The sequence below is a fragment of the Cynocephalus volans genome, chromosome 8, assembly GCF_027409185.1.
Source record: "Cynocephalus volans isolate mCynVol1 chromosome 8, mCynVol1.pri, whole genome shotgun sequence".
In the NCBI taxonomy this organism is placed as follows: Eukaryota; Metazoa; Chordata; class Mammalia; order Dermoptera; family Cynocephalidae; genus Cynocephalus; species Cynocephalus volans.
Genome location: NC_084467.1, coordinates 14,048,171 through 14,070,430, shown reverse-complemented (window position 1 = coordinate 14,070,430; position 22,260 = coordinate 14,048,171). Strand labels below are relative to the sequence as shown.

Here is a 22,260-nt window from a genome sequence, read left to right as displayed (position 1 = left end):
GAGGGTATGGGAGCTGGGGTGGGGACTGCAAGAACCCGGGGCTATTAGCCAGCAGCTGCCTGGGACAGGAGGAGGGGAACAGGGGAGAGAGCAGAGGCAGGGCAAGGGAAGCAGCTGCCAGCTGCCGAAAGCTCAGCGCCAAGGTCAGGTGCAGCTGGCAGCCCAGTCTCAGTTGTGCCTGCTGACATTTAGGCCTGTCACCCTATCTGAAAAAAATGCATGCATTTTGCACGTCTATTTCCTTCCACCCATCACTCAGGGCTGTCGTTCCCTGGAGGCAGCGGAGGGCTAATCACTGGCCTAACAGCTTAAGTGCTTTTTTGAAAACTCCCCGGCTCTGGTCTGGCCCACGGCCCCACCTCCTGGGCCAGGCTGCAGGTCCAGTCCACGGAGCTCCATCTCCTTGCGCTCTCTCTTTCTCCTTTATATTTCTCTGTGCCCTGTTCTTTTGTCTCTGCATCCAGACTTGATCCTCTCTCCTCCCCCCCGCCCAGGCTCTATCTCTCCCTGTCTCTTGCTTCATTTCTGTCCACTCCCTGCTTCTCCAACTTTCTCTTTCACCTCATTCAATGCTGACATTTGCTTCCTTCTGTTCCCTTCCAGAGCCCTCCCCAGTGACCCCTTTTCTGCCCTTTCCTCTATCTTCACATCCTCTGAGGAGCCTCCCGTCCCCCCACACAGTGAGCCTGACCCTCAGCGCTTGTGGCTGGTGGCTGGCTGCCCTCACTGTCCCCGCCCTCTGCTGTCCCTCCTCCCCTACTCAGCCCCTTCTAAATTCCCTTCACTCTCTTGCCGGGTGCCTCTGTCCCCTCCTGTCCCTCTGGCTCACTTCCTCATCACTGGGGTCCCCACCCTCTCCCTGCTTTTCCCTTTAGTTTCCATCAGCATGTCTGGGCTCCTGGGGGGAGTCAGCCCCCGATGCTGCCCACCCATCCCTGCCTCCATCCAGAAATGTACAAGCCCAAGTTTGGGGGTCTGCCTGAGGACCTCCCAGGGGTCCTTGTTTTTGTTTTCTTTTCAGCTCTGTGTACAATTATGCATTCAATAAAACCTACAGCTTTTCCGGGGTCAGGATGGTGACTCTGCAGACCCCTTGTCACTGTCCCATGGGGCACCCATTGCCTCTTGTGTAGGAGCCTTGGTTGACTGCTCTGCATCTTCCCACAGACAAGGTGGCCATGGCCCAGGGTGGAGCAGCTGCAGGAGTCACAGTCACCTGTGGGTAGATAGGTCATTCAGGTCCTCTCCTGCTTGTCCAGTAGCACGGCCAGGGAGAAGCAATAGGGATGAGTGTCTCCAGTCTGCTGATGTGAGTGGGGCGGAGAAGCCACATGACCCCTCTCAGTGTGGGGGCTGTGGGGCCCCAGAGGCCAGTACCCCAAGGCTGAAGAGAAGATAGTCCTCCCTGCTGGGGCAGCAATGGGATGGGTGTCATGTGAACTCAGTGATGGGGAGGACCCCAGATGACCAGACCCCAAGAGCGCAGGGATGGTCCCAGTTTGGAGCCACCACACATGGGGAGTGCTAAGTGGTAGCCATGGGCACTTCTTGGGGGTGAGTCCAGCTCTGAGCTTGACTGAGCAGGAGGAGGGGGACAAATGCCCTGGCTTATATGGCAGGTATTGGGGACAGTAGTCCTCTGAGGCACAGCAGTGGTCTCTGCATCTGCCTGCTCAGCTGGGCCCAGCTGACGCCAGCAGGGATCAGTGGACTCCTTGGACACAATGGCCCAAGGGGCAGCTGACCAGCCTGAGGGACCTCTGCAAAGCCAGAGTACCACTGGGGGATCTGCAGATGGTGGACGGGACCTGGACTTGTGGTTGTAAAGAGTAATGGGCAGAGATGAAGCTTCCGAGGGACCAGCAACTTAGTGACCTGGCAGGGACCAGCAGCCACATGACTGGCTGGTCTACCTCAGTTCAAAATGAGATGTGTCTCAGGTGACAATACGAACTGGCCCAGAACTCAGGCCTTCTCTCTCCTAGTGACCCGCAGCATTTGGGCTGATGCCTGAGAGATAGCCAAGGCCCCTCCAACCTGGGGCCAGACTGTGAAGGTGACAGAGTTGACTTTGTTGCCTCCTCTTATCCTTCAAGGCCTGGCCAGAATGTCACCACTTCCTGGAAACCTCCCCTGATCTCCCGGACAGAACAATCATTCTTTCTGTGTCCCTAGTGCATTCTCTTCGTACTTTCTTTCTGATGCCCATTACTGGAGCTGCAATTCTCTTCCCCCTAGTCTGTCATTCCCGATGGATGGGGAGCTCTTTAAGGGCAGGGACTTCCCAGCCTGTCTTTGTGTGTACCCTGCCTGTCATAGAACCTGCCGGGGTGACAGTCAGGGTTTATTGAATGAGTGAATGAGCAAATGGATGAAAAAAGGAGGAGTCATCTCCCTTTTCGGGCTGGGCCCTGTTCTACTCATCCCTCATCCCCACCCCTCAATCCCAGGTTGAATAATCTACCCCCTGCAGTCTGCTCACAGCTCAAAGTCCTCAAATCCAAAGCCAAAGTCAGGCAGCTACCCCCACCCTTTGTGGCCCTTGAGCCTCCCAGCTGGCTCTCTCCAGGCGTGTCCCTTGCCAGTTTATATGGTTCATCCACTTGCTGCTAAGATATTAATGTGCTTTAGGGGTCAGTGGAGCCCAACGACCGTGATGTTAATAGGGCAAAGCAATTCCAATTTCATGCCTACATGGGCTTCCCTCTATTAAGGAAAGGAGAGCGAACAAATCTTTTTATTTCTTCCAGAAAACAGGCAAGGGCATTATGCAATAGAGGCTTGTGTAGAATTGCTGGCAGGCAGCAGAGGGGCCAGCTGGCTCATGAAGACAGAGCAGGCTTTGAGGAAGAAGGAAGTCGGTTGAGGAGGCAGGGAGTACTGTGTGGTTGTTGCCTGCTGATCTGGCCTGGATGTTTATACACTGATGAGCTCTTCAGCAATTGAAAATCATCTGCTTCAGTGCTGCTATCAACTGGCAAAATGTGGGCATGAAAATATTTGTTAAGTGAATGAACAATTTATTTGTTATACTTCTAAAAGAGAAATTGCCGAGGAGACATTCAGGCGTCCCAGTTTGAATGAGAGCATGTGACATGGCACATGGGAAACCACGACTCTAGAACGTCAAGTTCAGAATGTGGGCCCATCGCAGATTGCCAAAATGGCTCTAATTCTGCTTCCTTCCCTGTATCTACACACTATGAATGTGGCTTTCCAGCTCCTCCCATTAAAAAGTGGGATCTATGTCTCCACCCCTTGAATAAGGGTTGGCCTTGTGACTTCAGTTGGACAAGAAAACGCAGTGCAAGTGACAGGGTGCATGTTCCCGGAAAGCACAAGAGGCCCGTGTGCTTCGGTTCGCTCTCTTGCCCCTCTGCCTTCACTGGGCCAGCCTGCTGGTTCATTCATTCATTCATTCATTCACTCACTCAATAATTAGTTATTGAGCACCTAGCTTGTGCCAGGCTCTGGTCTAAGCACTGAGGAAACAGCAGTGAACAATACAGGCACAGTCTCCATGCTCATGGAGGGACATTCTGGCTGGGGGAAGGGGAAGACTGTCAATAACAAATAAGTAAATAGGAAAAGCAGGAGGCAGTCATGCATGCCATGCAGAGAGTTAAGGGTGGCATGATGGAGAAGAGCATGGTGGTCAGGTAGGTCCCTCCGAGGGGTGGTAGTCAAGCTTCCATCTAAACGGCATTGGAGGAGCCAGCCCTGCAAAGGGGAGTAGAACTCTAGGCAGAGGCAGCAGGTAGGGCAAAGGCCCTGCAGCAGGAATGGGCTTAGAGAGCTCGGGGAATGGAAAGATGGGTGAGAATGAAGCTAAGGGTGAGAGAGAGGGTGCGAATGAGACAGAGTCAGAGGGCCGGTGGGGGGGGCCATGTACTGCACGGCTGTGAGGGTTTGGATTCATTTCCTGCATGATGGGAAACCAAAGGAGGGTTCTGAGTTGGAGGGCGCTGCGGAGTGACTTGTTTAAAGAGACCCCTCTGGCTGCTGTGGGGAGACTGGACTGTGGCAGGGGCTGGCGGGGTGTGTGGAAAGAAGGGGATCTGATGCCCAGAAAGGAGGCCAAGTCAGTTTTCCAAGCAAGAGGTAGCTCTGTCCAGGAAGGTGGCAGTGAGAAAGGATAGGGGTGGGTGAACTCAGGGTGAGTTTTGACAGAAAAGCCAACAAGCTGTTGGATTAGATGTGGAGGGGTAAAGAAAAGAGATGGATGAAAGATAACTGTGAAATGTCTGACCCGAGCAACGGGGTTGATGGTGGTAGTGTCTCCAGAGAAGGGGAAGGCTTGGGAAGGATCATGGTTTGGAAGGGAAAACCAAAAGTCGGGTTTTGGCCACATCGAGTTGGAAATGCATGCTAGATATTCAATGGGGGAGGGGGACCATAGTAGGACACTGGACGTCTGAGTCTGGAATTCTAGGGAAAAGTTAGGGAGTCAGTGACTGGGGGGGGTCAATGTGGAAATTAATTGAATTGGTCATCCAGGTCCTGACTTGGCCTGAGCCAAAGGGGCTATGATGACAGCAAGGGGACAGAGCCACTGCTTAATTCCCAGCTTGGTGTGTCTCGGACTTGGAGTTTTTGGAAGGAGGAGCCTGATTCCCTCTGATATCTGCATGGCCTGGGCAGAGTTACACAGAAATGGCTGCTGAATGGGCCCCAGCTCCCGTGCCCCAGCCTGCAGTGGACAGAGTGTGCTGGGTTTCCCATTGCATTTCCTCTTCCAGGGGACTCAGGAAGACTGTTTCCCCAGCCTTCTTTGCAGCTAGGTTGGGTAATGTGACTGCTCCTGGCCAATGGGGTGTGGGTAGAGGTGATCTATAGCATTATGAGGCCTGGCCCTTAGAAACATCCCATGTGATGTATTAGTATCTTAATTGCTGCTGTAACAAACTGCCACAAACTTAGTGGCTCAAAGGAATACAAAATTATTCTCTTATAGTTCTGGAGTCTGCAATGAGTCTTATGGGGCTAAAGGTGGTGGCAGGGCCATTCTTCTGGAGGCTCTAGGGGCAGCATCTGCTTCCTTGCCTTTTTCAGCTTCTAGGGGCCGCCTGTGTTCTTTGATTTGTGGCCCCTTCCTTGCACACTGCTGTCTCTTGCTTCAGTCATTGCACCTCCTTCTACTGCCTTTGACCTTCCTGCCTCCCTCTTACAGGGACCTCATGATTACATTGGGCTCACCTGACAGTCCAGAATATTGTTTGCATTTCAAGATCCTTAACTTGATTGCATCAGCAAAATCCCTTTTGCCCTGGAAGGCAACATATTCATATGTTCTAGGGATTAGGACACGGACATCTTTGGGAGACCATTATTCTGCCTACCACAGTGATCCTCCAGCCCTCTCTTCCCCTGCCCTGGAGATTCTAGAGGCCACATGTTGCATTTGGTGTAGCTACAAGATGGAAGGGAACTTCCCAACCTGCCTTGGGCTTTTCAAGCGCCCACAATAAATCTTTATTGTGTTAAGCTAGTAAGACTCTGGGGTCAATGTGTTACTGCAGCATAGCCTATCCTATCCAGACTAACAGTCTTCCATGGGCTCTTCTTGGTGACTCTCAAGTCTTGGCTATAGCTCAGGAGACCAAGCCCATCCCTCTGTGTCCCTCTCTCTGAGATAGTAGCCAAATGGCATGAAGAATCTTCTAGTGGTTGTGTAGAAATTTCTGGAAAACTTTTATCACTGACTTATGTGTGACCTTGATTGATGTTGGCCTTGGCCATGTGACTTACTTTGGCTAAAGAAGTGTTCATGGACATGACACAAGCAGAGGCCTGTGATCGTATGGTTTGGGTTTCTTCTTGAGCTTTGATGATCCGTTGTAAGGGATCAAATGTCAGGTAGCCACTGCCCCTTTTACCTGGGCTCCAGAACAAACACTGTGGAGGAGGCCTGAGCCCCACCCACAGCCTGGAGTCCAGCCCTCTCAACCTGCTGCCTGAAACAGGGCTGCTCAACTAAGCCAAAACTAGATCAGCTGAACCCCTTCCCAACCTGAACATGAACATAACTATAGATCCTGGGTTGTTTCCTGCCCCTGAGATGCGAATTGGTTTGTTATGCAGCACTGCACGGTTACACTTAGCCCCAAGGAACCTTGGATTTCCTCCAAGTCTCTGGTCACTTCCCACACCTAGTTGTTAGGATTTGAGTGAGATAATGAACCAGCATCCACACTTCATCCAGGGCTGCTTCTGAGTTGGGAGCTCTGAGCATGCTCATTCATCCATCCATCCATCCATTCATTTATGCCTTCCATCTCCTTTGTCATCGCCCCTCAGTGCCTGTCCCAGTACTAGATGTCAGGAAGTGCCCAGTGTCTGCTACTGAACAAATGAAGAATACGGAGCCACAAACCGAATTGGGGAAAATTGTTCTGTTTGTTTTAATTAAATCAACTGTAGAAGCCAAGACACAGAGAAAGAGACTAAGAACAAGACTGGAAATAGTTTAGAAAAGAAATGAAAACCGATCGCTGAGACGTCAGTGCCGGATGGAGTGGCGGCAGAAGGAGCTGAGCCTTCACGTCAGCTCCAGGACCACTGTTAGGGCGAGCACCAAGGTGAGCCGGATGCCAGCAGGGCCAGAGGCAGAACCTGTGCCGGGAGGCAGGGAAGGTGGTCAGATCCTGCACACCCACGTGCCCCAGTTGCTTTGCGGTGGGCACCACATGGTGTGTGGCCTGGGAACGGCAGAGCTTCAAAGGTCCCCAGCAAAGCTGCTGGACTTCAGCATCAGGATGAACTGGGTTCACATCCCAGCTCTGCCCATCCACAACCCCTTCTGCTCCTGGGCCTGCTGGGCCAAGGTCAGGTTTGCTGGTAGCCAACAGGATTGTCCAGTAGGGACCAGGAGTGGGAGCCTCCATTGTGGACTGTGATATTGGCTCCATGTGGGGAGGAGATGGGGTGGAGGTCCAGGAGCAGCATCTGGGTCCTTTTGGGTGGTGCTCAGATTGGGGTGGGGGAGGGAGGCAGCCTAGGGAGGGCAGTATAAAGGGTCCCAGCCAAGGAATCTGTGCTCCTGAGTGTCCTATGAAGTGGTCCAGTGCCCCAGAAACAGCCCCATGGTCAATTCTGGACACATCTTCTTGGGGTCAGGGCAGCTTAGTGCTCTCAGCAAAGAGAGTTAAAGACACTATGGATGGTGGGAGGAGGCACACTTGGTCCTTGGAATTCCAGCTTTGGGACGTCAGGTTTCCCTTTATTGCCTTAGTGCTCACCTCTGGCCACCTTTGACCCTGACCCTGCCTGATTCCAGGGTAATGGGCTGCTTGATGTGGGGGGAGGGGCATGGGTATGCAAATGGCCTTCCTGGAGCCTCGAAAATCACTCACTTTTATGCAAGAAGTCCTGAGGGTCAACACTTACCATTGGAGTCCTCCGTTCCTCTTGGAATATTTGGGTTTTCTGTTGGAAAGAGACAGAAAGAAAGACAGTAGATGGCATGCAGTAGTCAGTAAAGAGCACCCTTTATCCAGCACCCACTATATGGCTTCATGTGCACCATCTCAGTGCAGGCCCACACCTCTCTGTGGGCTGCAGAGGGTCAGCCCCATTTTACAGATGGAGAAACTGCAGGAGGTCAAGTGGTTCGCCTGAGGTTGTCCAGCTGCTAAGTGGCAAAGATGGGATTTGAACCCAGAGCCGCTCTGACTCCATTGCTTTTATAGTTCTAACCACATAACTATACTGCCTCCCTGTGGGGCACCCTCTCAGGGTAAATTTGGGTTCTTGCTGCTTGCTCCCTCCTCCTAGGGACAGCTCCCAGCCTGGGCCTGTCCCCGGGGTAGTTCTCCCGTACCCCGATTGAGCGTGCCGTACCAAACACAATGAGCCGGGTGTGTGTGTCGGTGGAGCCCAGCGGGTTCTGGGCTGTGCAGCGGTACATGGAGCCATTGAGCTCAGCAGGAACCCTCTCCAGTACCAGCTCCTTTCCATCAAACTCAGTGCTGCCATCCAGGAGGCGGCTCCCAACCCGCGTCCACGTGAACAGGGGCTCTGGGAAGACTTCATTCTGTTGGCCAGAGCAGGGGAGAGTTGGGTCACAGGGGAACCATTCTGCCAGAGCAAGAAGGGGTCAGAGGCAAGCCTGGCCAGGGCTGGCAAAACACTCTCATCTGCTAGTCTGGGAGCACCTGCCTGGAACCCCAGGAGCAGGAGGAGTTTAGGGCTGGAAAAAATGCCAAGATGGATGAGCCATGTTGTTCCAAATTCTAGAGGACAGAGAAAAACATGCATGCAATTCTTTGCCATTCCTCCTGGAGGCCAGTTCTGCCATTACACAGATTGTGAGACTGAGGCCCACTGACTGTGGCTGGAGGTCAAGGGAAGGGTGTTGGGACGTGCTGCCAGGATGCTGGTGGCCGGCTGATGCCCCTCCCACCTCCCACCATACACTTGGATGCTCAGAAAAAGGCTTACCTGGAATCCGTGGACTAGAATCCTCACTGTGTCCCCGACCCGGGCTCTGGTGGGTGTCATCACAATTTTGGGTCCTTTGGGGGCAACTGTAGTGAGAAGGAGGCCAGGTCAGAGAGGTGGGTGGAGGGGGAGGCAGAGGTATGCAAGGGAGGGAGGGACAGGGGACATGGAAGAGAAAGCTCCCATCTAGCTCTCGGCATCCTTGGGATCACCAACTTCTGAGTTAGGAGCTCTGGATATGCTCATTCATTCATTCATTCATTCATTCATGGCACATCCATTCACACACATTCCCTGAGCCCCTGCAATGAGTCAGACCCTGTCTGGGGCCCGGGGATTCAACAGTGTAGAGAACAAGGTCCCTGCCCTTGTGTGGTTCACACATAAGTGGGGGAGAAAGACAAGCAACAGGCAAGGACCAGCCAGTGTGACAAGTGACAAGATCAGATGAGCCCAGTGGACAGTGGGGTCAGGGAGGAAAGAGCCCAGGGGAGGTGCTACCTGCAAGATGATGTGACTGCTGATGGGGAGAAGCCTGCAGCAGCAGCCAGACTGCTTGAGGCACCCACAAGTCCCACCTGCACTGAGCCCATGAGGTGGGAGTCTGCTATCGTCATCCCCATCGTCCAGCCCAGTGAACTGAGGCCCAGAGGGTCATGAAATGACTTGCCAAAGGTCACACAGTGAGGATGGTTGGGTCTCCTGACTCCTGATCCAGTGCTCCTTCCACCAGGTTCATCTTCCCAGTGGGGTTTTTCTGGAATCTCTGGGTGGGGATGGACACGGTGTGGGGACACCATCTCCTTCCTTGGGCCCAGCTTTTGTCCTCCCTGCCCCCCTTCCTCACATCCTTACATCACTTCTTATTTAAGCCCCTTTATAACTCTGAGCTCAGGAGGTGAGATGCCCAAGGGCGTTGCTATCCTGTGAGAATATCAGGCATGGAAGAGCTGCTGAGGGTCACTGGGTCCCTCCCCTCACGCTTCAGTGCGGAAACAGAGACCTGTGGATAACGAAGAGGCTTATCCAAGGTCACCCACAGAGCCAATTACCCATGTTTCCTGACTTTCGGGCCAAGCTCTTTCCCCAGATTAATTCATCCGTCCATTCATTCCTTCACTCGTTCAACAGTAATTACTGAGCCAACCAGGTGTCAGGCTTTGGGGCAGGGCTGGGGATACAGAGGTGAACAAGTTCAAGCGCTGCCCATGTGGAGCTTACAGTTCAGTAGAGGAGACATTCAATAGCAAACAAACACATAATCGAGGTACGATCTGAGAGTGGTGCTACCCTATGCAGAGAATCAGAGCAAGGAGAGGGAGGAGAAAGTCTGTAGGTGATGTCCGTAGATATGGTGGGCAGGGTGTCTCTTGCAGGTAGGTGACATTTAGACTGAGATGTGGACCTCAGGAGGAATGTTCCAGCCAGAGGGAGCAGCCAGGGCATGGCACTGTGGCAGGTCAGGGAGATGATGGGGCAGAGAACAGACCCCGTAGAGCTTCCAGGGTTGGAGGAAGCCCTCAGGGTTTTGTTTGGAGCTCCATGCTCTGTGTTGCAATCTGTAAACATCTTCCAGGGTGGCAGCAGGAGAAACACTTTGTCACGGGCTCCAGGGATGGCCTGGGATGGCCCCCACCTACCCTGGGATCTCTCCCACCTGCCCTTGCCTGATCCCCGAGCTCATCCTTCCCACTCAGAGCTCTCAGAGTAGAAATCAGAGCAGCTGGCAAATGTGGATCGTCTCTTGGGCACAGGCAATTTCATTCTCTGAGAATGAAACCAAAGGACTATTAATTAAACCACGAGCAAGACATCTGAAGTGCCACATGGGGCTGAGAGAAGCAGCGGTGGGAAGGGCCCAGCTGCACAGAGGGGCGGGAGTGGCAGGGAAGACCGGGCAGCTCCACAGTCGCACCTGCCAGCCGCGTAGGAGCAGTGCTGGCCTGCGAGACCCGAGAGCAAGTCCTAGTCTGTCTGTGTGCCCCGACTCAGTCACTCCACCTAGCTTTCCCAAACACACGCTGGGGACAGTAATAACCCTGACCTGCCCACCACACTGTGGGGTTAGGAATATCAGGATGTGGCAGGTTTGATGGCTGACACTTGTCCAGTGCCTACTAAGAGCCAGGCCCTACGTTAAATGCCTTAGGCATGATCTCATTTAACCTTCCAGCCTTTTGAGGTTGTCCCTATAAGGAAACACAGGCTTAGAGAGGTCAAGCAACCGTCTTGCCTTCTCTATGAACTCTCAAGGGCTGTGTAGGTCAATTTGCAGATGGGAATCTGGCTTGGGGTGTCTGGCCCTGGATTATTCTGTCTGCTCTTCTGATGGATGGCACTGTTGGCTGCAGCCAGCAGAGGGCGCCAAAGGGCATCGCTGCTGGGGAGAAGGCTGGAGCCCTGGAGCAGAAGGGCAGACACGCCTCCTCCTAGGTCCCATTCCTCACTGCCCTGCTTTCTGAAGGCCCTGCCTAATTCTTTCACACCTGGCTCTGGGTCTGCTGGCCCTGCGGGGAGAGGGAGGCGACGTTTAAAAGGTGCCTAACATACATCTAGGCTCCATATTAAGATGGTCACACCAGCCTGCTGCTTATGAAGCAGGTTAACATGAAACCCATTTTGCAGGTCATACATCTGACCCTCCAGGAGGTCAGTGGCTTGCTCAAGGTCATACTGCAAGAAAGTGGCAGAAACAGGACTTGAAGGCACATGGGGCCTCAGAGGGAGGCTGGGAGCCCAGAGGCGGAGGAGAGGGAGAGGGGGGGTGCTTTCTTCCACCCAGGCAGCCCACACGGCCTCCCCTGCTGCCCTGAACTTCCTGTTCCTGGAGGCTCCTATGTGGAGGGGCACAGAGGGCAGGCAGGGGAGGGGTCTGCTCCACGCTCGCTTCTCTGAGCTCTATCCTGGCAGCTGCTGACACACAAGCGCCTTTGTGGCACATGCCCCCTGATTCTCTCCCTCACTGCTGCATCAAGATGTTGCTTCTAGAAGCCAAGCCAGCTGCTACCACTCCCCACTCCCACCACCACCAGGAAGCCCATTAGCAGCTCCTGACAGTCAAAGCCTGGCCCCTTTGCCTGCTCCCAGGACACAGCGCTGAGAGTACCCGAAAGGAATGTCACCAGCCTCTGGGCTTTTACTCCTCCCAGTCCCTAGACATGCATGCAGAAAGGGCAGGAGTCCAGAGACCCAGGATTGACACCCAGTCATCTCCTCTCCAGCTGTATGACTTGGATGATTCAATTCAATTTACTGGGCCTCCGATTTCTCACCTGTACATGGGGAGAATAGGCTACCCCCTGCTTGAGGAGATGCTCTGAAAATGATCATGGAGGAGAGACATGAGACTGCATGTGAAGTGTAAAGTGATGCCTGTCTGCTCAGGGAAAGCAAAAGATCTGATTACATACTCTTTTCTCTGTACCTCTCCTGAGCATTCTGGTGCAAGGATAGCACTGTGACATCTCAGGGAAAAGCTCCTCTGTGTTTCCCCCAGGAATTCCGGGTGTTCACTAAGACACCACTCACTCATCCATCCACTTATCCATCCATCCATCCATCCATCCATCCACCCGTTCTATTTATCCACCCATCCATCATTCCATCATATCACTCATCCATCCATCCATCAATCCATTTTATTTATCCATCCATCCATCATTCCATCATATCACTCATCCACCCATCCATACATCCATCCACACTCCTATCCATAAACTACCAATCTGCTCATCAACTCATTTATTCATCTGCTCTATCCATCTAACTCCTTATTGTGTGCTGGTCACTATGCAGGCAATGCTGGGAATACAGGGATGAGTACTAACAGTAGCTTATATTTACCAAATACACACTCCTTCTGCCACCACGCTAAGCACTTTATATGCATTGCCTTAATCTTCACAACACACAGAAAAGTACTTGTATTAATTAATTTCTTATTAAACAAGTGTTTATTAAGTAATATGTTAGGGATTGTCCTGAGGTCTGTACCATGTGAACAAGGCAGACCAAACCCTGCCCACATGCGACTTAAATTCTTGTTTAAATTCCAGGGACCCAGACAATATGGAATACAGACCTTACTTGCAAGAGGAGCTGAGTGCTAGGCCAGAAAGCAAAGCAAGTTGAAAGGCTGAAGGGGCAGGAGGAAGAAGCTGCTTTAGACAGAGTGCTCAAGGAAGGAGCTGTGAGTACAAGACTGGAACAGAGGCCTGAATGAGAGAGGAATTGAGAGCATGTGGGGGAAGACCGTTCTAGGCAGAAGGGAAAGCCAGTGCGAAGTCATAGGGACGGCCTGAGCTTGGCATGCTCAGGAATAAAGAAGGAAGGCCCTGAGGTTGAGCAGACTGAGCAGCTGGAAGAGTTAGTCATGGAACATGAGCCCCTTAGAAGCTAAGGTGAGGAGCTGGGACTTGGTTTGAGATGAGATGGCAGTCTGGTGAGCTGTTTTTGTTTTTTTCCTATTTTTCATATATTTTTTAATTGTGACAAAATTTACCTACAGGGAAATGCACCATTCTTAAGTGCACAATTTGATGCATTTTAATAAATGTGAATGCCTGTGTGACCATCATGCCAGCTAAACTGTAGAATATTCTTGTCACTCCAGAGGGTTGCCGGCACCTCCTTCCAGGCAGTCTCTACTCCCCACAGGTAAATGCGGTTCTGATTTCTATCAACAGAGATTGGTTTTCCTGTTCTAGAATTTCATATAAATGGACTCATGAAGTAGATTCTCTTTAATAATGTCTGGCTTCTTTTGCTCAATGTAAGTTTCTGAGCTCCATCCATGCTGATGCATGTATCACGAGTTCAATCATCTGTACTGATGAGAAATGCTTCATTATATGAATATACCACACAGCCATTTATCTATTTTCCTCATTATGGACATTTGTTTTATTTACAGTTTCATTGTTGTTGTTATTGTCATAGATAAAGCTGCTGTAATCATTCATGCCCAAGTCTTAGTGAACATGTGTTTTCATTTCTCCTGCATAAATACTTGGAAGTGGCATTGTTGGATCATGGGGTAGGGGTATTTTTATCTTTGTAAGAAACTGCCAGTTTTCCAAAGTAATAGCACTATTTTATATTCCCACCAGCAATGTGTGAGGGTTCTCATTGTTCTGCGTTCTTGCCGTCATTTGGCATTGTCAGTTTTTAAAATTTTAGCCAGTCTAAAGGTTGTGAAATGTATCTCATTGTGGTTTAATCTTCATCCTTCTGATGATTGATAACGTTGTACACCTTTTTATATGCTTTTTGGCCATGTGTATTTATACATGTTTTTAAAAAGTGGGCTGTCTTTCATTATTGATTTGTAGTAGCTCTTTATATATTCTGGATACAAGTGCTTCATCAGATATGCATATCAAGAGAATTTTCTCTCATTACATAGTTTGTCTTTTCATTTTCTTGAAGATATTTTCTCATGAGCAGAAGATTTGGATTTTGAGCAAGTCCAATATGCCAATTTTCAATGTTTCATTTAGTGTTTTTTGGAACCACTTTAAGACATCCTTGCTACTCCAGTGTCACAAGGATATTTTTTCTTTGTTTTGTTCTAGCTTCATGATGCTGGCTTTTACATTTAAATCTCTGATTCATTTCAAATGAATTTTCATGTGTGAGGTAGGGGTCTAGGTTCATTTTGTGCTTGTGCTTACTCAGTTGTTTCTGGGCCATTTGTTAAAAAGACTTCTCTTTCCTCATTGAACAGACTTGGAGTCTTTGTCAAAAATCAATTGACTGGATATATGTGGGTCTATTTCTGGACTCTAATCTGTTATATCAATCTATTTACCACTGAGGGTTTTGGGCAGGTGTATTTGTGTGTCATGATCTGATTTATATTTCAAGTAGCTCGATCAGGGTTGAGAATAGAATGGGGTGAAAGTTGAAGCAGAAAGACCAGTTTGGGGGCTCCTGTGATAATGCAGGCATGAATGGATGGTGCTTGGATTGGGCAGCTGGAGAGGAAACAGTGACAAGTGGCAGATTTGGGACATCTTCTGAGGTTGAGCTGCCAGGGCGTGGGGATGGCTTGGGTATGGGATATGAGAAACAAGTGGGAACAGTGAGTGGCTCCAAAGTTTCTGGTTCAATCAATGGGAAGAATGTAGTTGCCATCTACTGAGATAGGTTCTTGGACCACCAATGACTGTCATGGTCTGAGTTACATCTTAAGTAGCTGGATCAGGGTCAAGAATAGAATGGGGCAAAAGTTGAAACAGAAAGACCAGTTTAAATGAAAGGTGCAAACCCAGCGAGACAGGAGCTCAAAAAAGGCACATTCATCTGGAAGGATTGGTGGAGGATCATAAAAGACTTCCTGGAAGAGGTGGCATTTGAGCTGGCAAGGGAATAGCAGGGGCAAAGGCCCATTGCAGGAAGACATGCCCTGGCCCTGCCATGTCCTATGCATTTCTGACCTGGCACACAGGAACCTGGCAGAGCTTCCTATAATCGTCAGTATTCCTGACCCTGATCCAGCAAGCCTGTACCCTCCAAGGTTCATGACTCTTATCTAGCAACTGTCCCCTGAGTTCTGGTCTCTTATTCAATCCAGAGAACCTTTTTATTCCCTCCCATGTTCCTGACTGTGATCTAGAAAACCTTCTGATCTTGCCGTGACCTCCCAAGTTCCTCTCCTTGATCCAACAAACTTCCCCTGACCCTTTGTGTTCTTGACCTTGACTTGGTCTACCCTGGCCCTCACTCTGACTTTCTATGTTTCTGGCCTGCCTCAGTGACTCTCCCTTAAGAAACTCAGCTCTTGAGTGTTCTTCACTTACCCAGCAAACCTCCCTATGACTTCCAGGTTCCATTTTCAACCCTGGCTACCAGCAGCCCGAGAGAGAACACAGTCTCTTCCCAACACCCAGCTTAGCAGGGTGTTCTGTTCTGCAAAAGGTCCCTGAGCAAGCCTTACCCAGCGTGACCTCTGCCTGCATGGGCATCGACAGCGCTGGGTGCTTGACCTCGCAGCTGAAGAGGGCCTCGTTGTCGATCTGCGGGTTGAGGGTCCAGGTGAGCAGGGCACGCACCTCCACAGTGCCGTCGCTGCCTGGGATGCGACTGTGCCGCAAGAAGTAGACCGGCTCGTCGCTGTGCACCCAGCGGGGGAACTCGCGGCTCACGACCGTCTCTGGGATGTTCTCAGTGGTTGGTTGGAGGAGGACGCTGGGATCCAGAGTCAGACCACGAGGAGGACGCTCCGTGTAGGGACGCCCACCCCGGTTCTCAGCATCTAGAAGGGACAGTGACTTCTGCATCTTGGTGTCATCCAGGTCACGGTGCAGGAGGCTGCGGAAGGGCCTGCTGTCCTGGAGGGGGCCAGAGCTCTCAGCTGGTAGCTCTGATAGGGGCACCGCGTCGATCAGTTCCCCATCGCGTTTGAAATAAACCTGAAATTGCAAGGAGGGTGTGGGAAAAGATTTCGTGCAAATGGCCTCAACCTCCCCGTGGGCTCTCAGATAAACTGGCCACAGGGTGTCAGTTCTTCCAGAGCCTTCTCCTAGTAGTCTTGTAGATAAGCTTCCCCCCCAAAACTATGAGCCAGCACGGTACAATGGGAACCCACACAGGTCCTGGTGGCAGAGCCTTAGCCCAACTCCATCATTTACCAACTGGTGAGACTTTTTGAGCCTCAGTTTCCTCATTTGTAAAGGGGAATAAGAACATCCACTTTGTGGGGGTGTCGAGTGCTCCAGTGTAACAATGTGGGGAAACAGGGGCTTGGATATAGTCATGCGGCCACCTGCACTCCAATGAGGTGGTCCATGCTCCTGTGAGGAAGGCATAAGTGTGAGAGAGAAATGGATGGCACCCGAGATTAAATGAGATGTCGGAAGAGGAAGAAAGAAAGGACCCGTGTGTGTGTGCACACATGTGTGCACGTGCGCGTGTGTGTTCACATCTCAGAGATGGAAGGCAGAAAACAGATGCATGTGTGGGAGGAAGCTAGGTGTGGGGACGAGGCAAACGTCTTCTCGCTTTCTCTGCTAATGGGGAATTCAAGTTTTGAGAGGCGGCATTTAATTTAATTTGCTGTCTTTTTATTTTGGTACATGCGCCCAGAGGCCTGTGGGGATTGGGTGTATTTTTTAATAAATCAGATAAATAAATCGATACAAGACAGGCAGAGAGGAGCACAGGAAGCAGCTCTTGTGGATGGATGCAGGTTGTGGGGGAGGAAGCCACGGGGAAGGAAAGGGGGGTGCGGGGACCAGGGAGGAGGGAGAGGAAGGGGGGTGGTAAATGAAATGTGGGATGCAGAGAACCTGCCAGAGTTTGTAACTCCAACGAAGAGTCTCTTATGCACATAATAGCCTGCTTTGGCATTTTTTTCTCCTTTCTTTTCTTTTCTTTTTTTTTAGAAAAGTGCTTCAAAAGCAGGTTTGTAATTTATATCAAAGAATTTTTCTTTCAAGTTCTGACGTCCCAGGCAAATGTAAGATGCCTGGAATGTGGGGGGATGAGGATCTTTAATGTATATGCACATATATAAATATAATATGTCTGAATATTTTATTGGTATGTCTTAATTGGCAGCAGACAAGGGGGTTGGAGAGTAGGGTGTCTTCTCACAGCTCCAGGGCTGTGAGAATCCTCTCTTTGTGCCATACAAGGAAAGAAATTTTTCTTTGGAGGAAAAAAAACAGCTTCCCTGATTTTAGGGAGACTAGACCTCTTTATGGACTCCAAAAGGGAAAATTGGGGGCCCTGTCCTGCTTTCAGCAATTGGTGGCTTTTGAAGCTACTTTTTCCTGTCTCAGGAATATGGTTTGCTTCTGCACACCTGCCTATGCCCCCCCTATGCTCATGCACCTCTGCTTTCCAACTGGCCTAGGTCCCCAAGATCACGCCACTGGACCATGCCTGTGAGATAGATCTAGAATGAGGGGAACTCTTTGCCACTCCACCTTGAACTCTGACCCTATGTACCCATTGTTCAAACTCCATGCCTTGCTAAATCCTAGTGATGTTTTAAACTCCTAGGGTCAAGAGCCAAGGAATTATACAATGTCAAAACTGAAAGGGTCCTCAGGAGTATGTAGCCCATAGGTTCTCAATATGGGTTCCATGGAACCCACAGAGGTGCTTCAGGGACCGATCCAGGTGACTTGGCTGCCCTTCACTTTGAAGTGTTGTATACATGGAGCTTCCAGGTATGTAATTTAGACCAAAAGGGTCCTGATGCTTCTAAAATAGCTGAAAAACTTTAATATTGTCCAGCCCCTTGTCCCCCTTAGAGAAACTGAGAAGCAGTGATGGGGAAGGGGTGGACTTCCTGCTCAGGGTCACTCAGGGGACATGGCAGAGCCAGTGACCAGCTCTCTAGATGCTCAGGTGGGGCTCGCACATCCCACCCAGCCCCCTCAAGGGCCATGAAAATAACTCATAAGCTGATCGACAGACTTCAAAGAAATTAGGTTGGGTCTAGTGAGAAGGAGTTGGCCAAGAAAGGAATTCGTCCCCTCTTCCCTCCCTCTCTTCCATGCTTCCTGGTGGGCTTCCTGAAAACCCCGCACACTTGGAGCCTGAGGACATGAACTTGCATCCCAGCCCTGTCAAGCATGCCATGGGAGACAAGTCCCTTCCTCTCTCTGGGCACCCTCTCCTTCGTTGCCTACCCGCTCAATGACAGGGCAGGTGTGCTGAATGCGGGGCTCTGCTGAAGACCCATTCCTGCTGTGGAGGCCCAGGACTCCGGGTCCAGGAAGAGTGGGAGCAAGGGAGGCACACAGGGGCCTGGGTGGATCAGGTGAGTGCACGGGCCAGCCCAAGGCACATGGGGGCAGACTCAAGTTCCACGGGCCACGCCCTCTCTGGGCACAGTGTGACACCTGCAGCTGGACAAGCCATGAAGCAGGGTGGGCAGGCAGATGGGCAGGGGCTGGGTGCTTCAGCAGTACTCACCGTGGGCGCTGGTTTCCCTCCGGACACGATACAGACCAGTGTGAAGTTCTGGGCTTGGTAGCGGCTGAACGGGGCGGGTGTGTCAGCAGCCACCACTTCGATGGAGGTGGGAGGAGCTGCCCAGAAGGGAAGCAGAGGAAGACAAAGGCTTAACTGGAACATTCAGGAAAAGTTCACTGATCACCCGAGATGGGCCAGGTTCCCTGCTAGGTGCTGAGGGTGGGGGAGGGTAAATGTGGCACAGCCCCAGGGTGTGCCATCAGCATCAACTACAGGGAGAATGATGTCCCTTGCTGGAAATACAGACAGGGGCCCTGTCCACCTGGGGTTTCCAGCCTAGCAGGGAAGACACAAGAATTGAAAGATCACATGGGTACAAGCGTTGTACATCAGGTACTGGAAGCGGTCACATTGTGTTAGGGGGACCCTGCCCCAGCCTGGGAGTTCTGAGAAGACACTGCTGAAGAAGTCGCACTTGTCCTGTGAGCTGAGAAAGCAACAGTAGGCAGAAGACAGCAAGGCAGGTGCAAAGAACAGCATGTGCAAAGGCTTGATGGCAGGTTGGCCCATGGTGGTGGTGGTGCGGAAGGGTGGGCCGGCAGGAATGTGATGCCCAGTGGGGCTGGGCAGATGGGCAGGGCACAGAGCATGTGGTCTGCTGGCAGGGGGTTATGACTCATCACGGTGTACTGGAGCCAGTTCCCACTGGTGGAGCTGATTTTGACATTTTCAGGAATTTTGTGGACCAGCTGTTAAACTCTTGCTAACTTGAAGTAGGCCATGGTGGGGATCTTTACACCACAAAAATCGGCAACCGCTACAAATCAGGGCTTGATTTTCCTTCCTCTCTCCCAACCCCCAGAGAGCTGTCTACCAGCATACCACCTGTTATGAGTTTTTCTTCTTTATCTTGAGAGTAGTGGGGAGCCATTGAAGGTTTTAAGAAAAAGATGTGACATGATGCTATTTGCATTTTGGAGAGACTGAAAACACACTGTGTGAATTTAGGCTAGAGAGGATGGTAGATTAGATTTGAGTGGGAGCAGCAGACAAGGAGTAGATGACTTTGAGAGGTATTTAGGACGAGGAGTCTTCCCTCCCTTTCTTTACTGAAGTCATTTAATTTTGGTTGGCCACCCCTCCCACCAGATCAATTCTCTTCTGTCCTCACCCACTGCCAATGGCTGGTTGGCCAAAGCCCGCACTCCCGGGCACTGTGGGGTATTGGAAAGGGCACCTGCTGAGCACACTTGGGTCCAAATCCCAGCTAGGTCACCACCACCTTTATGTCCTCAGGCAAGTTACCAAAACTGTGAGCCTCAGTTCCCTGATTTGTTAAATAGGAACAAAACTTGGCAGACATATTTGCAGGAAGAAACCAGCTAATGGATGAGAAAGGGCTTAGCACATGGTAGGAATTTGCTGTTATTATGATATTTACAATTATTTCCCCAACCCCCTCATAATCAGCAGAATAGAGCCAAAATCTTAGAACTTTGCTCGGGAAAAGCTGTCAGTTCTGGCTTACCCAGCCTTGGGTCACGAGCAGGGGAGAAGCAGAGAAAATGAAGAGGTGTGGGCCTTTCCTTCCTGCAGGGGGTTTTCACTCCAGTTAAGTTTAATTAAATTCGACAAACATTTCCTGACACCTACTAGGTGCCGGGCATGGTGCCAAGTGCACGCTGTAGGTGGCCAGTGACAGAAAAGACTGCGTTGAGAAGCTTACCATCTGGTGGGGGTAACAGACACACGGGCAACTCTATTTAAGGCCTAGTGAAATGAAGCCAGGTATGAGTCATTCATTCATTCATCTGGGCAGCCACCACATGCGGTGGGCAAAAGACGGAGAATTGTAATTAAGTGTAAGATCATATAAACAGATGGTAAGTGGGGTAGGAATTCTGAGAAGAGAAAAATACACCAGAACACTTCAATTACCTAGAGGTTGCAGATTCTGCCATCTAACTTTTCCAGAACTTAGCTGAAAACCTGGATCCCACAGCAAGAACCAACAATGGCTAACACTTATGAACCAGGAGCTGTTCTAAGCTCTTAACGTACATGAATTTCTTTAATCCTCAACATCAGTCTATGAGGTGGGTTTATTTATTCCCATTTTACAGAAGGAGAAACAAGAGGTGAAGGAACTTGCCCAGGTTCTTGGAGCCAGTGTGAACCGAGGCAGTCTGGCTCCAGAGCCCAGACTCTGAAGCAAAGCTGTGCCAGCCCAACCTTGGGAAAGACAAGGAGAGCTTGTACCTGTTGATGCCTTTAGACCCAAGTATACATTTTAGCCACTGGGAACACTCACTTACCTGGCACATCTCAGCTTCCATGGATGCATTCCTCATAATCCAGTCCCTCGGGAACTGCGCCTGTAGGTGGCTCTAGTTGACTTGGTTGCCCCAGAATTTAGGGATCACACCAGTTAGAGCTAAGCATAAAAACTCTGCTTCTGCTCGGGATAGCACGTGTGCAGGTGTAACTATCCCCTTCAAGAATCCTAACGGCTCAGAACTAGGCAGGGAGCACCTTTAAAATCACTCGTTCATGTCTTCTTAGCTTCCTTGAACAAACAGAGATAGACACCTAGAACCTTCCTTAGAGCACTGCTTTGAGGAGTAAATGCCATGAGGCTTCAAAGGTGCCTGAAATGCAGGTTAGCAATCTTAATTAGTATCATTTGTATCACTATTACTAAGAGAAGTAGCACAAGACAGTGGGTGAGAATGTGCGCTCTACACCTAGGCGAGGACGACCAGCCACCTGGGGCCAAATGGAGGTACTCAGACCTCCCAAGGTACTGCCGGCCCCCCACCTCGGGCCAGACCAATGGCTGAGGGCCCTTGGCCGGCACAGTCTGCACATCTGACGATGGCCCCTGCGCTGGAGCTGGGCGCTGGAGCTGCAGAGCTAGCATTCGGCTCTCTGAGAAGGATCTGTAATGAAAAGCTCCAAGAGTGATGTGAGGTGGGCACCGGCTCGGAGAGCAGAATCAAGGCAGGCAGAGGCCGGCTTGGATCAAGCCACTCTGCTGCCCAGCCCCCAAGTCACCGATGTGCCTGCCTGGAGCACTGAATCTGGGCAGGCGACCCTGCACCTCTCCCCTCCCCTTTCGTATGTTTTTACGGTAACTGTTTCTTTGTATGTCATTTACATAACTTTAAACTGTAAGAGACTTAACAGAAGACCAAACTGTTTTTTATATGTGTATGTACAAACTTTTATGTTAATGCTGTGCGTCTCCCTTGCCATCTGGACATGAGCCATCAGGGCTGAGGCTACTTGACTGCTGGGCTTCTGAAGCTCAGACTGAAGCTGCAGTTGGCTTGGAGCACAGTCAGTGGGCCGGGACCCTGCACAAGGGTCTTGGACATGTGGGGCACCTGACCACCCAAGTCTTTCTCCATTGCATATCTCCAGCAGGCCGCCACCTGGCCGGTGTGCACTGGAGAGAGCACTGGAGCCTTCCATAGGGGGTCGAGGCTGTTGGCTGGAGCCAGGACATGAGTTAGGGGACGGCCTCCACCCCGAGGCAGCACAGACCTTGTAGTGTCCTAACAAGACCTCAATGTGGCCATCACTCTTCTATCCACCGTGCCCTGGATGCCGGGGGTCGGAGGAGGATGCCCTTGGCACTACCCGCCCCATGTGACAGAACAGGAGCCAGCGAATGAGGACTGCTTACAGGCAGGGCGGAAAAAGCCTGAACTTGTATGTCCCTACAGGTCAACAGTGACAGCCTGGGGGCCTCCAGCGTGGGGCTTGTCTTCTCAGGCTCAACCCACTCCCCAGATACCTGGACACATGGTTGTAGACTTGGAATGATGAGTGCACCCTGCACAACATGTGAAATAAGGAAAAAGTGCCTGGCGGGGAGGGGGCAGTGTGGGC

General features: G+C 51.0%; 1 protein-coding gene across 1 annotated transcript in view; it reads right to left on the bottom strand.

The window, feature by feature from the left end:
- Positions 1 to 6,538: 6,538 nt before the first annotated feature.
- IGSF21 (immunoglobin superfamily member 21) overlaps positions 6,539 to 22,260 on the bottom strand; it is a 236,708-nt gene continuing 220,986 nt past the window's right edge. The window contains exons 5-10 of the mRNA XM_063107058.1: positions 18,367 to 18,482; positions 15,377 to 15,851; positions 8,440 to 8,525; positions 7,840 to 8,032; positions 7,387 to 7,425; positions 6,539 to 6,612 (exon numbers count right to left, since the gene is read on the bottom strand). Of these exons, the coding sequence (XP_062963128.1) occupies positions 6,539 to 6,612; positions 7,387 to 7,425; positions 7,840 to 8,032; positions 8,440 to 8,525; positions 15,377 to 15,851; positions 18,367 to 18,482 (983 nt within the window). The remainder of the gene's footprint in view (positions 6,613 to 7,386; positions 7,426 to 7,839; positions 8,033 to 8,439; positions 8,526 to 15,376; positions 15,852 to 18,366; positions 18,483 to 22,260) is intronic.